General features: G+C 47.2%; 1 protein-coding gene across 9 annotated transcripts in view; it reads right to left on the reverse strand.

Moving 5' to 3' along the window:
- The window catches only part of ATP9A (ATPase phospholipid transporting 9A (putative)), a 127,654-nt gene that overhangs the window by 84,180 nt on the left and 30,254 nt on the right, over positions 1 to 13,220 (reverse strand). For all 9 annotated transcript variants that reach the window (XM_023626759.2, XM_023626758.2, XM_023626757.2 and 6 more), the window contains exons 3-4: positions 12,498 to 12,611; positions 5,538 to 5,646 (exon numbers count right to left, since the gene is read on the reverse strand). In XM_023626759.2, the coding sequence (XP_023482527.1) occupies positions 5,538 to 5,646; positions 12,498 to 12,611 (223 nt within the window). The remainder of the gene's footprint in view (positions 1 to 5,537; positions 5,647 to 12,497; positions 12,612 to 13,220) is intronic.

Raw genomic sequence — 13,220 nt, forward strand, 5'->3', positions numbered from 1 at the left:
TTCTTCTTTCCTGTCCTAACCCAAATCTTTCGAGTCACAAAACTTCAGTCTTGCTGGGTCTGCTGCTACTTCGAGATCCTCTCTCCCTGGGGGTTTGGTATTTCCAGTGCCACTGAATGCCATTAATTTGGGAAGACAGCTCTATAATTAAAGCCATAAAGCTCATAAAGGTCTAAGAACCCCTCTCAAGTCTCAGATCCTGTTTAAATGGGGAGTTCACATAGGGAGAAACGGGATGCTTATTTATCTGAAAGCATTTCCCTTATGTGGCTTTCAACAGTTTATCGACCTTAGAATGAGGAGGCTAGATTGAAAGGTTTCTTTGGACTCAGAAATGTGTTTTAAAATGACTTAAACCTTGTACACCTGAAATTTACAGTGTTACAAACCAATGCGACCTCAATAAAATGAAAAATAAAATGATTTAAATCTTTTTTTTGAAGAAGATGACGACTAGCCCTGAGCTAACTACTGCCAATCCTCCTCTTTTTGCTGAGGAAAACTGGCCCTGAGCTAACATCCATGCCCATCTTCCTCTACTTTATATGTGGGACGCCTACCACAGCATGGCGTGCCAAGCTGTGCCATGTCCACACCCGGGATCCGAATTGGCGAACCCCGGGCCACCAAGAAGCAGAACGTGTGAACTTAACCACTGCGCCACTGGGTCAGCCCCTAAAATGATTTAAATCTTAAAAGCCCTCCTGTAGCATATGCATGAAGCCTGAACACTGTGGTGATCACCGAGATGTTCTATGCTAAAGTGCTACGCTCGGCTCCTGGTACATAGTAGGTGCCTTGATTTACCGGCTAAGGTTTTACATGCAGACAAGCCTGGCCCCAGGTCACAGCCCTAGCCCTTACCTCACTACGTCATCTCAGACGTGGCACTTTCCCTCTCTGAGCTTCAGTTCCTCAGAACTAGACTCGACCTTGTCCAGCACAGGTCATCTCTCTCCCTATTTTTCCTCCTGCTCTCCAATCTGAACGGCATTTTTCAAACGGCCCCAATGCTACTCTTCCCCGTGGCGTGCCCTATATACAGATTCCTGGATCAAAGAATCCGCTTGCCCAGAGTCTCAGGTCCTCACTGGCCTACATGGTCTTTTCTTCTGTTTTCCTAGGAGGGAGGAGCTCAGGAACCACAGCCTGATTTGGAAGAATAAGATGGAGCTGTGACCTGGGCTTCCGTACCCGCACTCCCAGCTATCCATGACCTATGGCCTTTAGAGGACTCTTTACCAGCGCCACTTCACGGGCATGTGACTTAGGTACTGGCACAGGGCCCAACACTCATAAGGGTCACTTCCTTGGTTGAATACTCTGCTGACACCATCTTGAAAATCTTAATTTTTGAACAAGGGCCCCACATATTCATTTGCACTGGGCCCCACAAATCATGTAGCCAGTCCTACTCTCTTCCATCCTCTAAGACTCAGGACGAAGGTCATCTCTTGTGGGGAAACAGCATCAGCTCTCCCCCTGATGGGCTCCCATAACCTCCCATCGCCCCTGCTCATACCTCCATTTATTCGCCCATCAACACTGAATGAACCCCTGCTGCAGCATCGTCGCACTGCCTTTCTTGAGCAGACATCAAATCCCAGACGCAGTGCTAAGTTCTCCCCGTGCAAGAGTCACATTTACAGCAACTCTCACAACGGAAAGAACTCTTACGGTCCCCAACTTACTGACAGGTTATGGGATCTGCCCACTCAGCAGGAAGGACGTGGAAGCTGGACTCTTGAACCCAGGCAGAGCAAAAGCTCAGACCCAGGAATGCCGTGAGGACATTCCCTATAAGGGCCACCACACTCCTGCCACTGAAGCATTATTAGTTAGGTCTTTATCTCCTTGCATGCCTGGATCCCTCACTGAACTGTGAGCCCTGAAGGCCCAGCCCCTCACGTTTATCTCTTTAATACAGAAATTCATCATAGACTTGACCATGATGGAGTCTCAAATATTCTGAAAAGAACGAATAAAAAGGTCATTTCCCTGTATACGGATAATTACATTATTAAAATACTTCAAATACTTACTAAACCATGACAATTACATTAAAAATTAATCCAATTGGTGCGTTTCGATACAACTTGAATGAAATAAAATGATCTAAAATGTTGGAAGCGGCTATCAAAAAAAACTCCCAATGGTGAGTTCCTTATTATCAGGGCTTTTAGTTCAGTTGCTTAAAATCAAATTCTTTTCTTCTCGAAGCTTGACATTTTTTTACTTTGATTAATACAATGCCTCTAAAACTTTGGCAACGTCCCAACGAGAATCTATGCCACTGACAGTCTTAAAACCATATTAATTCCCACTAAAATGCATGCCAGGGGGCCAGCCTGGTGGTGTAGTGCTTAAGTTCATGTGCTCTGCTTAGCAGGGAGGTGGCCTGCGGTTCACTGGTTTGGATCTCAGGTATGGACCCACACACCGCTTATCAAGCCACGCTATGGCGACATCTCACATACAAAATAGAGGAAGACTGGCACAGATGTTAGCTCAGAGCCAATCTTCCTCACCAAAAAAAAGCCAAAAAGCAAAAAAAAAAAAAAACGCATGCCAGGAATCTAATTTTGAGACTTCAGACGAACACAAATTGAAGGACAAGCTACAAAGTAACTGGCCTGAAACTGGGCTATCCTTTTCAAAAACGTCAATGTCAAGACAGAGAAAACCGAGGAGCTACGCCACGTCAAAAGAGATGAGGAGAAAGGACAACGAAATGGAACTGCCACCCTGGATTGGTTCCTAGACCAGGAAAAAAAATGCTATTAAAGGACAGTTTAGGAATGGCAAAGGGCAGATTTTGAGTAAAGACTGTAGATTAGATTAATAGTAATTCCTTGAGGACAAATTTCCTGATTTTGATAATCCTACTGTGCTATTGTCCTACTAGGAATTAAACAGTGAAGTATTTAGGGGTAAAAGGGGATGACGTGGGCAACTTAATTCTCTAGCAGCTCAGAGAGCAAATATTAAAGAGCAAATGTGGCACAATGAGAACAATCGAGGAATCTGGGTGAAAGGCTTTTAAGACTTCTCCATATGATTTTTGTAACTTTTTTGCTAGTCAGGAATTATTACCCTCCAACATTTTTTAACCATATTAATACAACTCCTGCTATTGTTAATCAGGAAATGATGCAGAATGTAGGTAAATATCAATATGACCCATAATCTAGTCATCAAGGACTTGATATTTCAGTTTTTAAACATTTTTGAACTCCAAAAATAGTGTTGAAAAGAACATTTTAGGAGGCCATCTGATAAAAAAGCAAACGGTCCTGCATGGCCACACATATACATATTTGTTTCATTTTGCCTTGAAATTACTAAAATGAAGATCTCGGTGAAAAGCCTCACTCAAGAAAATATTATTAAGTAATTAAATAGTGAGGGCAAAGAAGGCTTCTCTCTCTGAAATCCTCCTGTCCGGCCTCCTCCTCTGGCCCTTCCCCCCAAAGGGTATCAAATAACTAAACTCACCACCATCACTCTCCAAGCTGACAGTTTCTTCAGAGCCCTTTTAGGGCTTTCAAAACAAACTGCAGAGCTGAGGCCTGGGTGGGTACTCAGCTCTCCTGCTCTGTTCCCCTACTGTCGCATTGCCATGACAATGGAAAGCATGGGCCACAAAAGGACACCAAGAAAGGAGGACACGTTTTTAATGCCAGAGCCATCTGCCAATTCTCCTTAGGATCTTTTCAAGAACGGGGCAAAGTGAAAGCAGGAGCTGAGAAGGGGGTCTGCAGGGGAGGGCAGAAAAATCATTCATGGGAAAAGCAATTGCAATATGAAAAGAAGGGAGGGCGCCAGACCGATGGATGAATGGAACCCCCAGGCCCCGCCTCAGGAGCTCTGAAGAGATGCCCCGCACCCTCTGTGACGTGGCTTTTGTCGGTTGCCAAGCATTTTAAATGTTATCGTCAGAACACGTTATTAAGAGAGGATTTAATATACACAAACCACAAAAAAACACCCTCCAGAAGGGTCTTCTGATTACCCACGTGGAAAGCCCAAGCCAGCTGCCTCTGCAAAGATTATGCTGGGTTTTTATTCTTTGGATCGCAAAACGTCCTAAATACAGTAGTTTAGCGATAATAAAGCATTTGTATACCAACTCTAAATCCCCCCTCCTCCCAGACTCTTGCAAATTTTTAAGACCACCAACTATGAAAATCTATTCAAATGCACTAAAACAAAATTATTTCATGCCCTTAGGGAATTTTATTAAAATCTCCTTTTCACTTTTTTCGAGCCCAAGACATTCCTCCAACATTTTTCTTAGAAAGAAAACTACTCAAAACCCTGAAACCATGGATGGACTGCTTCTTCGGAAGCCTAAAGCTCTTAAGGCAGCTGACGCCCGGGCTCGGGTCGGAAGCGCCCTCAGGCATCTGTCTTCTCTCTCTGAGAATTTTCAGTTTTCTGAAGGCGAGATGCAGCTTTTATTCCCTCAGTTCTCCTAAAGCGTTATTAATCCCCGGATGGGAGCGGTGACCTTAGGGAACTCCGGGTAACATCCTCTCCTTTCTCACTACAGGAAAATCTACTGCAGGATCTGTAGTTGGAAACAGTTGTCAGTGTTGGCTGGGATGTTTTGTGGCTCCTTTAACAGAGTGTATTTGGGTGGGTTTTTAAAATTCCACCATTTAAAAAGCACGTGTCTTCATTGATACAGAGAACAGATTGGTGGTTACCAGAGGGGGAGGGGTGGAAGAGGAGCTAAAGGGGTACGGGGTGGGGGGGGGGTACGTGTGTGGTGACGGATGGAAACTAGGCTTTTGGTGGTGAATGCAATGCAGTCTATACAGAAGCCAAAATATAATGATGTACACCTGAAATTTACAGGCTGTTATGAACCAATGTGACCTCAATAATATAATTTAAAAAATTTTTAAATGCACATGTCTTACAAGGGATTCAATGATGAAAGTTTTCCGGTTATTTCTCCTTGGGTCAGACTACACATGCTCTCTGCTTCCATTCTGAAGATTTCTAAGATGCCGTCAAAGAAATCTTCACAGATGCAGTATTTACGTAAATCTGGTACCTTTTGAAAAACTAAGGCTGCCAAGTTGTAACATGAGCTTTGTAATGTTGAAAGAGCATCTTTTAAAGCTGTGCTCCTTTGAAACGTGCACAGGACAGTACCCAGCCTCCCCGTGCACAGAAGGGGTGCTCTCCTCCCCTCCCGGGGAGCCCGGGAAAGGATCAGTGAGCTGGGGATGCCAAACACACAGGACTTCATTCCAGGTGGATGATGCACAAGTCAGCCAACAGGACCAGCTCTAAGAGGACCATGGCAGCTCGGCAATGCAGCCCAAGTCCCCCAGGGCCCCCGGACCACGGTGGCCCCCCTGGTGCCGGAAACTGAGTGACTGTCTGCCACGCGGCACCCACACACCCACGGGGCCTGGGCCTTGAACTCTGCTCCCTGACTGTCAGCGGCCCATGATTGAGTTGCAACCCTGAGGCTCCCGGGCCCTGACGGCAGGAGGCAGCCCCGGTGGGGCCAGGAGTCTGACCTCTTGCTGTGAGCCGGCTGTAGACCTGGGAGTTCACTTCCTTGTCCCGCAGATAGCATCGGATCTCCTCTACTGCCTCTCGGATGATGGTGACGGCCAGCACGAAGCCCTGCGGAGGAGAGAGGAGACCAGGTGAGCCCAGCTGAAACGGACCCTCCTCTCCTGGGGCCGCGGACAGAAAAAGCCAGAGGCCGCTGGGCAGGGCAGCAGAGCGGGACCTGCTAATTACCAAAGGCACATGCCCCAGCAAGCCCACTTATCTGAGTCTCTCCTGCACACATACCCGGGTGAATCCTTCACTGACACACAAGAACACCCCTATTCACCCCCAGAGGCTTCCTAAGAGGAGAAACACCAGAACCTTCGTCCACAGCCAATGGCTGAGTGATGGTGACCACTAACGCGTATCTCACCCGCCACGTGCTGGCGCTATTCAGAGTGCTTTACAAGATCCTTAGTGCACGTCATCCTCATGGCAGCCCTACGCTTCGTTACTGTTACTGAGATCGCCGTGCTACAGATGAAGAAACTCAGGCACACAGAGGTTGAGTAATCTCATCCAAGGACATAAAGTTCCTCAGTGATAGGCAGGAAATCGGGCTCCAGAGTCCTTGCTCTAACAGCCACGTTGTTCTGCATCTAGAGAAACTCGGGTGGGTGGAGCCAATCAGATGGAGACAGTTAAAAAGAAAGAGGTATAACCCGGTTTTGCACCCACGTGGCCAAATGGGGAAATCAATCTTTCCGAAGATACAGTGTAACACTGTTCAGAGAAACAACCACAAAGATCCCACACAGCGCTCAAGGCTTCCCAGTTTCTTTAACTATTGGTTAGATTCCTCTGCAAAGAAGGGGCTAGGATGGGCTGTGGGGGAGGCTGAAGGAGACTTTAGTCTTATCTGTAATGTTTTACATTTTTATAAAGAAAACACATTTAAGTATTAATTTCATAAGTACCAACTAATCAAAAGAAAATTTAAAACCACCCTACCTTCCCGAATCAGGTACCCCAAACAATAAAATCTGGAGGGGACTGGTGTGTGTCACCCACAGCAGGAATCTATCTCCATCTAGATTTCTCCTCTTGTATCAACAAAGGCAAGAACACTCATTCATTTTTCTTACAAAATACCCTTTGCCAACCCTCCTTTTCAAGCCACTTTTTCTAAATACGGAGAGCACAGTCACCCCAAAGCTTAGCCGCACTGATTCTTTGAGGATTTCATTTTCCTACTGTTAATCCCGTGAAATATATTAACTTTGATTCAAAGGACTTTAAATCTCTTATGTAAATCTAGCCAGAGACGTGAGGCTTTGTGAAACTCATCCAAAGGCCCACACATCTTCACAATCAAAGGATTACTCTGTTTCCAATCAGATGTAAAGTATACACGACAGCAAAGCAGAACTGGTCCATTGCAGAAGAAAAGCATAACCAGGCCACATACGGAGGTGAGAGAAAACCTGGCCCGGAAGCGGGCAGAGCCGGCCTGCAGCACCCCCACCGCCCCCCACGCCCCCGTGCTGCTGTTGCTGTTCAGGGCCAGAACCCAGGTTTTTGTTGTTATTTGTTTTTTCAAACGTTCCAGTTTCTATTTCTCTCTGCGTGGGCCTAGCTAAATCCCATTGATGTTCATGGAAAGTGTGAGCTCATGCAAAGACAGGAGCCGCCAACCTCTGCTGCAAATCCACACGGCCTCCTGAGCGATCGTGTCTATGCCCCCCGCCCCCCAAAACACACAGTTCTCATTAATCCCAGAGGACACGCCACCCCTTAGGCTAGAAATTGCTTTACAAAGGGATGCAAATGTCGCCCAGAAATAAATTCCACCCATCCCACTTAGGAGGTCTTTAATATCCACAGATATTTAGAAAGAGGCTTTAACAGCGGGGCCTGGGGTTGTCTGAGCTCGTAAAGAAATCACAGGCCATGATGGCACACACATGAGCAGTTCTGACGGGGCGCAGCCTCTTCTGTGAAGCTGTCCATCAAAAATAGATTTACTAAAGCAAAACTAATCTATGTGAGAGAGAAATCAGTCAAGCAGTTACCTCTGGGGGAGGGCTGGCTGCAAAGGGGCTCTAGGGACCTTTCTGGGCTGACGGAAATGTTCTGTATCCCAATTGAGGTGGGGTTTACGTGGGTGTTGCCCAACGTCAAGACTCAGTGAGATGAAAATTCAGTGTCTGTGCATTTTGTGGTGTGTAGATCATATCTCAGTAACAAAAACAATCTAGATATATTATTTGGTCCTCGTACAAACGATTTTATAGATTATTTCAGCTGTTTCTTGAGAAATTTCTCCCTCGAATATGTTAGTACCAAGAAAAATGTTCTTAACAGCTAAAACTTTAACCCAGACAATGAACAACAATGGCGCCAGTGCCAGAATTTAAAAATTAAACTGAGAACATTTCCTGAGAATTTTCTAGATCTCAGGAGCTGTATGAACCATTTCGCTTCACGGGGCTTCATCTCATCTTCCCAACAAGCCGAAGAAGCTGACATAATCACCCCCATTTCACAGGTGAGGAAATTGAGCCCCAGAAAAGCTGGTTCACGTCACACAGCTTCTCAAGGTGCAGCCAAGAGCCGCCCCTGAAGCATCTGGCCAGAGCCCTCAGTCTGAACCACTCTGCGTGCAGCTCGCGTTGAAATGAGAGGATGCTCAGGGTGCTCAGAGAGTTCAAAGCATGTTCCAGCTAAAAACTACAAATTGATTCTTTACATAAAAATCTAGAGGAAATCAGCTACAGTCACCCTGAAATAGATGCTGTCTACTTTCTTTGACCCCAAACCCCCTTCCGATAGCCCTGGGAACCGAGAAGCAGAGCTACAAGGCAAACATCCCCTCCCGCCCTGAACCTTCCCGGGAAACGCCAGCTAGAAAAGGAGCTGAGGTGCAGTTAGAAACCTCGGGGCTGCCGGAGGCTGCTGTTGCCCCGCCTGCTTCTGTCTACAGTGAGGGTCCCAGGATAGCAGGGTGAGTCAGCTGACAGACTGCAGAGGTGGCGGGGGCCCCAGTGACCGAGTACCCTGAAAGTCAGCCCTTCTCGCTTCTGGAAACTCCAAGCATCATTTCAGTGAGGAGACTGGGCGGGAACTGGGCCAGGGCCCTCCCTCTTTGGAGGTGTGGCAGACCTCGGGTCAGCCCCGTCTCCATCACTCACCGCAGCCCACCTGCCTCACCCCAGTGTTCCCTGAGGGGCTTCTGGAGACACTGGAGTTTGCCATCAGACAATGCCGTCAATACTAGTAACAGGAAAGGGATGGGCACCTGCAAGCAAGTTGCATTCAAGCCTTGGATCCTCGGTCACCAATCCCAAGGACCCTTCTGGTCTCCCCACGCAGCAGGGAGCAACTTTGTTCTCAAGGGTTTCAGATCCTGAATGCACACCTGATCCATTTAGTTTCCTGTAACTCTTCGACTTCCAGAAAGGTGCTGAACTGACCTAAAACAGAACTACAGGCACAGTAAGACCAACAACACTTAGAAGAAACGGCCACTCCAAAGACAAGCACTGGCTTTGGTGAAGAACCTTCCAGACCTCTATGTATTTACATACATAAGTGCGTAAAAATGTTTGCTGGGAGGGAGGGGAGAGGGTCATAAAAATTGGAGCCTACTGTCCATGTTATTCTGCAACTCACTCTTTTCATGTAAAGAAGGATATCATTCGCATCTTCGGGTGTCAACAGCGACGGAGCGACTTCACTGTTTCTAACTTCTGGCAACAGCCCACAGTACAGCGCTGCCAGCACTTGGCTAACCAGGATGGGCGTTCAGTTGTTTCCAGTGTTTTATTAACGTACACCATGCTCAAACACATCCTCGCACACGCCACACCACACACGCACCCCAACGCCCTTTCTGAATTTCAAGACCCGCCCCCCTTGCAAAAAGAGAATCTCTGTCTTTGTGAGCCCGAAACTCCCCGTGTCCTAGAGTGCTTGCTCTCAGGCAGGTCTCTTATTCTCGGCTCCATGTTCTCCTCCATCCAGTGGGGAATCCTTTCCCTAACAGTTCACTTTGTCCTCAGCCCACGGGCACCTCCAATTACCGCCTTTGGAGGAGTTCAACAGAGCTGATCTCATCTCCTACCCAACTATTTCTCAGGCACGTAAATTCCTGCATAATCCCATCTCTCCTTAGTCACAATGACGTGAATCTTGGCTAAGAGAATGGAAAATTTAGGCCAAATGTGGCCAAAGTCCCCTTCCCACCACAGATGCCAATGAGAGTGGAAACGAGGCTGCAGGGGTGCTGACAGGTCTGCACCCCCAGGACCTTTCGGACGATGCGGTTATACTGCAGGCGGGGCCGACGGGTAACGCCAGGGGAGAGAGCCAGACCAGACCACAGGTACCACACTCGAGATGCAAAAGGCGGGAGATGGGCAGACACACAGCTGCCTTCACGGACACCTTGGGATTCCAATTTATCAAACATGTGCATTTACGTAAGAGTTGAATACAATGCATGTTCGAGTGTCTACAGAACACAGGCAGATGCAAGAAGAGACTGAAAGGAAATACATCAAAGACATAAATCTCTCAAGGGATGGCTTACACAGGTGGGGTTTGGGGGGTTTGGGTTTTGTTTTGGTTCTTCTTCAAAATCTTCTCTAATAATCATGAGCCCCTTTGTAATTGAAAAAGGAAAAGAAAAGTGAGCAGAAGCTGCTTTGGAGGCAACAGAGAGTGGTGGATCTGGCTTTTGGGTGAATCCAATAGACCTGAGAGGTGGGGTGTGGTCCACACTCCCAGCGGGGCTTCCTGAGCCCAGAAGGCACCGAGGCCAGGCACTAAGGAACTCCTGACATCTTCCAGCAGAGCAGAGCCCACAGACTGGCAGCTGCAGACAGAGCACCGGGAGAAGGGGCTGTTCAGTTCACACCACGCTTTAACATATTTTAAATCGGTTGTCAACGCCTAAAAACCAAGAGAAAGACATGCTGGAAATTATAAAGAAAGAATTATTCAGGACTGTGTACAGCTTGTGCCCTTTCTTCTAAGAAGGGCTGTAGGGGAGCAGGGGAAAGACAGGAATTTGCATTCACTGTCTTTGTCACTCACAAACTCTGGAAGGACAGAGGAGGAACACATGACAGTGTTGGGGGCTGTACCGGCTGACGGGAGATTGATCACTAGAGACATTTTTATACATTTCTTGAATCATGTGAATGCAGTCATCTTTCAAATAACTACAACTTCAGAAAGGTAATCAATAAAAAGGCAGCGTGATAAATGATTTTATATACATGACAGACTAATTTTTCCTTAAATAAATAACCTACAGTTTGACTTTATGTTAGTATGTAATAAACACTTGTGGAATAAAAAAACTAGAATAAAATTAGAGTATTTCATGTAAAACTCTCCAGTTTTTAGCTCTTGGGCCTGGCGACTCTGGGTGCACGTCTGCACCAGATGGCGGGGAGCAGCCACTCCGGCCCTTGCACGCCCACGGGTGCCCCAGCTCTCCCTCAGCCTCTGGGTTTGCAGTGTTCGCGTGTGCGAGGGCACACACACACAGGAACGTCTGTTATCCGAGGGCAAGGTGCTCCAGCAAGGCTCGCTCCAGCTCCCAGCCCCACCTCGCCCAAAATGACTGGGAGTAGGAAAGAATGGCTCTCACGTCCCAGAAGCATCTTCGTTGCTCGTGTGGAAGAAGTAAACTCCCCTCCTCTTCTCAGGGCTGGAGCTGCCGAAGTGACTCGTCTGAGAGCGTGGCACACAGGGTGCGACACCCATGCACCCGTCCTTAGCGCCTGGCTCCCTCCCCTCCACAGGGCCCGAGCACCAAATCTTTCTCATCTCCCACCGCCACCAAAAATAATGCAAATAATGCTTGTTTTCATCTCTTTAAGGAGGGCTTAAATCTCTTCTACTTTAACAATCTTCTCCCGATTAAAAATTTGACAATATTTGTGAACAGAGAATCCTTCCCCTCAAGTCACGCTTAGTGAGAAATCAACAGCAGTTATATTTCAGAATGTCTCTATTTAGAGAAAAAGACATGTCCGTTCTGCCCTCTCCACGCCCCAGTCATGTTAGGCTTCTTTGTTCTTCAAATGCTCTGAGTGCATGCTTCCCGCAGGGCCTTTGCATCACTCCTCCCTGTACCTGAAATACTCCCGCCCACCTTCTCTCCTTCCTATCCCCTCCTCTACAGGCCTTTTGTGGTCACCATTTCTAAGGTGGCCCCTCCACATCTCCCAGCCTCCACCTGCATCCATTCAACAAATACTCAATGTGCCTGGGGACCCCATCTGTCCTATGACCTTATTCTATTAACCTTCAATGCACAATTCACATTTAAAACAATTACGTTCATCTGTTTCTTGTCTACCCCTCTGAAACACCAGCTCCGTGGGGACAGGAATTTTTATCTGTTTCGTTTGTTGCTGCATCCCCAGCACCCAGCACAGCACCTGGCGCACAGTGGGTGCTCAATAACCCTTTGCCAGAGGGAAGGAATAAAGAGAGGAAGGGAACGGAGGGGAATCCTGGTCAGTTCTGTCGCATTCTGTCCACACTACAGCACAGAATCTGTCCCCTTTTCAACCCCTCACGCTGAAATACCTACACAATGTAAACAGAAAACGTGATCTCAGAAAGCCATTCAAACACCACAATGCACGAAGACAGCGGCTCTGTCTCTCTCATTTACCACCGTGTCCCCAGAGTCTTGAACTGGGTGACACAACAAGCACGCGACAAATATTTGCTGAAAGAATGAATGCCTGAATAGCAGAGTGAGAATGACTGCACGGGCCCAGCTTTCCACAGCGGGATCCTGGGGGTGGAGGAAACAGCGCTTTGACGTGAAAGTCCTGGGGACTCGCAACGCGCAGGCCTGAGGGCATCCTCGCCCGCTCCAGGTGCTCAGGGAGACAGACAAAGAACTCCTGTTCCCAAACCCGAGGCCGCTGAACAAGCGACGCCTGTGTACTCACCAGGGGCACCCAGTAGGTGTACAGGGCGCCAAGTCTCATCTCAGGGACAAACTGGGAGCAGGCGAGCAGCAGGAAATAGAGGTTGAAGAAGTATTTGAACTGGTTAAACAGCACCTGAAACGCAGAGGGAGAGAGCAATCAAGGCTCGTCTGACGAGGAGGGGTAGGTCGAGCGGGAGGTGAATAACATTTAAAAATATTCCTACAGAAGAAGACAACAAGTTACACGCTACCTTTCTCATATATAGTCCAAACAGTTCTAAATGTCGTTTAGGAAAATACATATGAGTAATAAAAATATTAATTTGTGGTCACAGCCAGCCTGGTGGCATAGTAGTTAAGTTTGCACGTTCCGCTTCGGCAGCCTAGGGTTCTTGGGTTTGGATCCCGGGTGTGGACCTATGCACCACTCATCAAGCTACACTGTGGCAGGCGTCCCACATATAAAATAGAGGAAGATGGGCACAGATGTTAGCTCAGGGCCACTCTTCCTCACCAAAAAAAAAAAAAAAAAAAATTTAATTTGTAAAAGTAAAAAAATAAATAATGATCCCCATGGAAACTATAAATACCAAATTCAAGACAGTGGGTACCTCCGGGGTGGGGAGGGCATGCTGGGGGCTTCAACTGTACCTCTTATGTTTTATTTCTTTAACCATCTATTTTGTAAGTACAGGTAGGCCACTCAAAATGTTAAGAAGTTTTGGTGGAAAATACTTATGCT

This window comes from Equus caballus, chromosome 22 (assembly GCF_041296265.1).
Source record: "Equus caballus isolate H_3958 breed thoroughbred chromosome 22, TB-T2T, whole genome shotgun sequence".
NCBI lineage: Eukaryota > Metazoa > Chordata > Mammalia > Perissodactyla > Equidae > Equus > Equus caballus.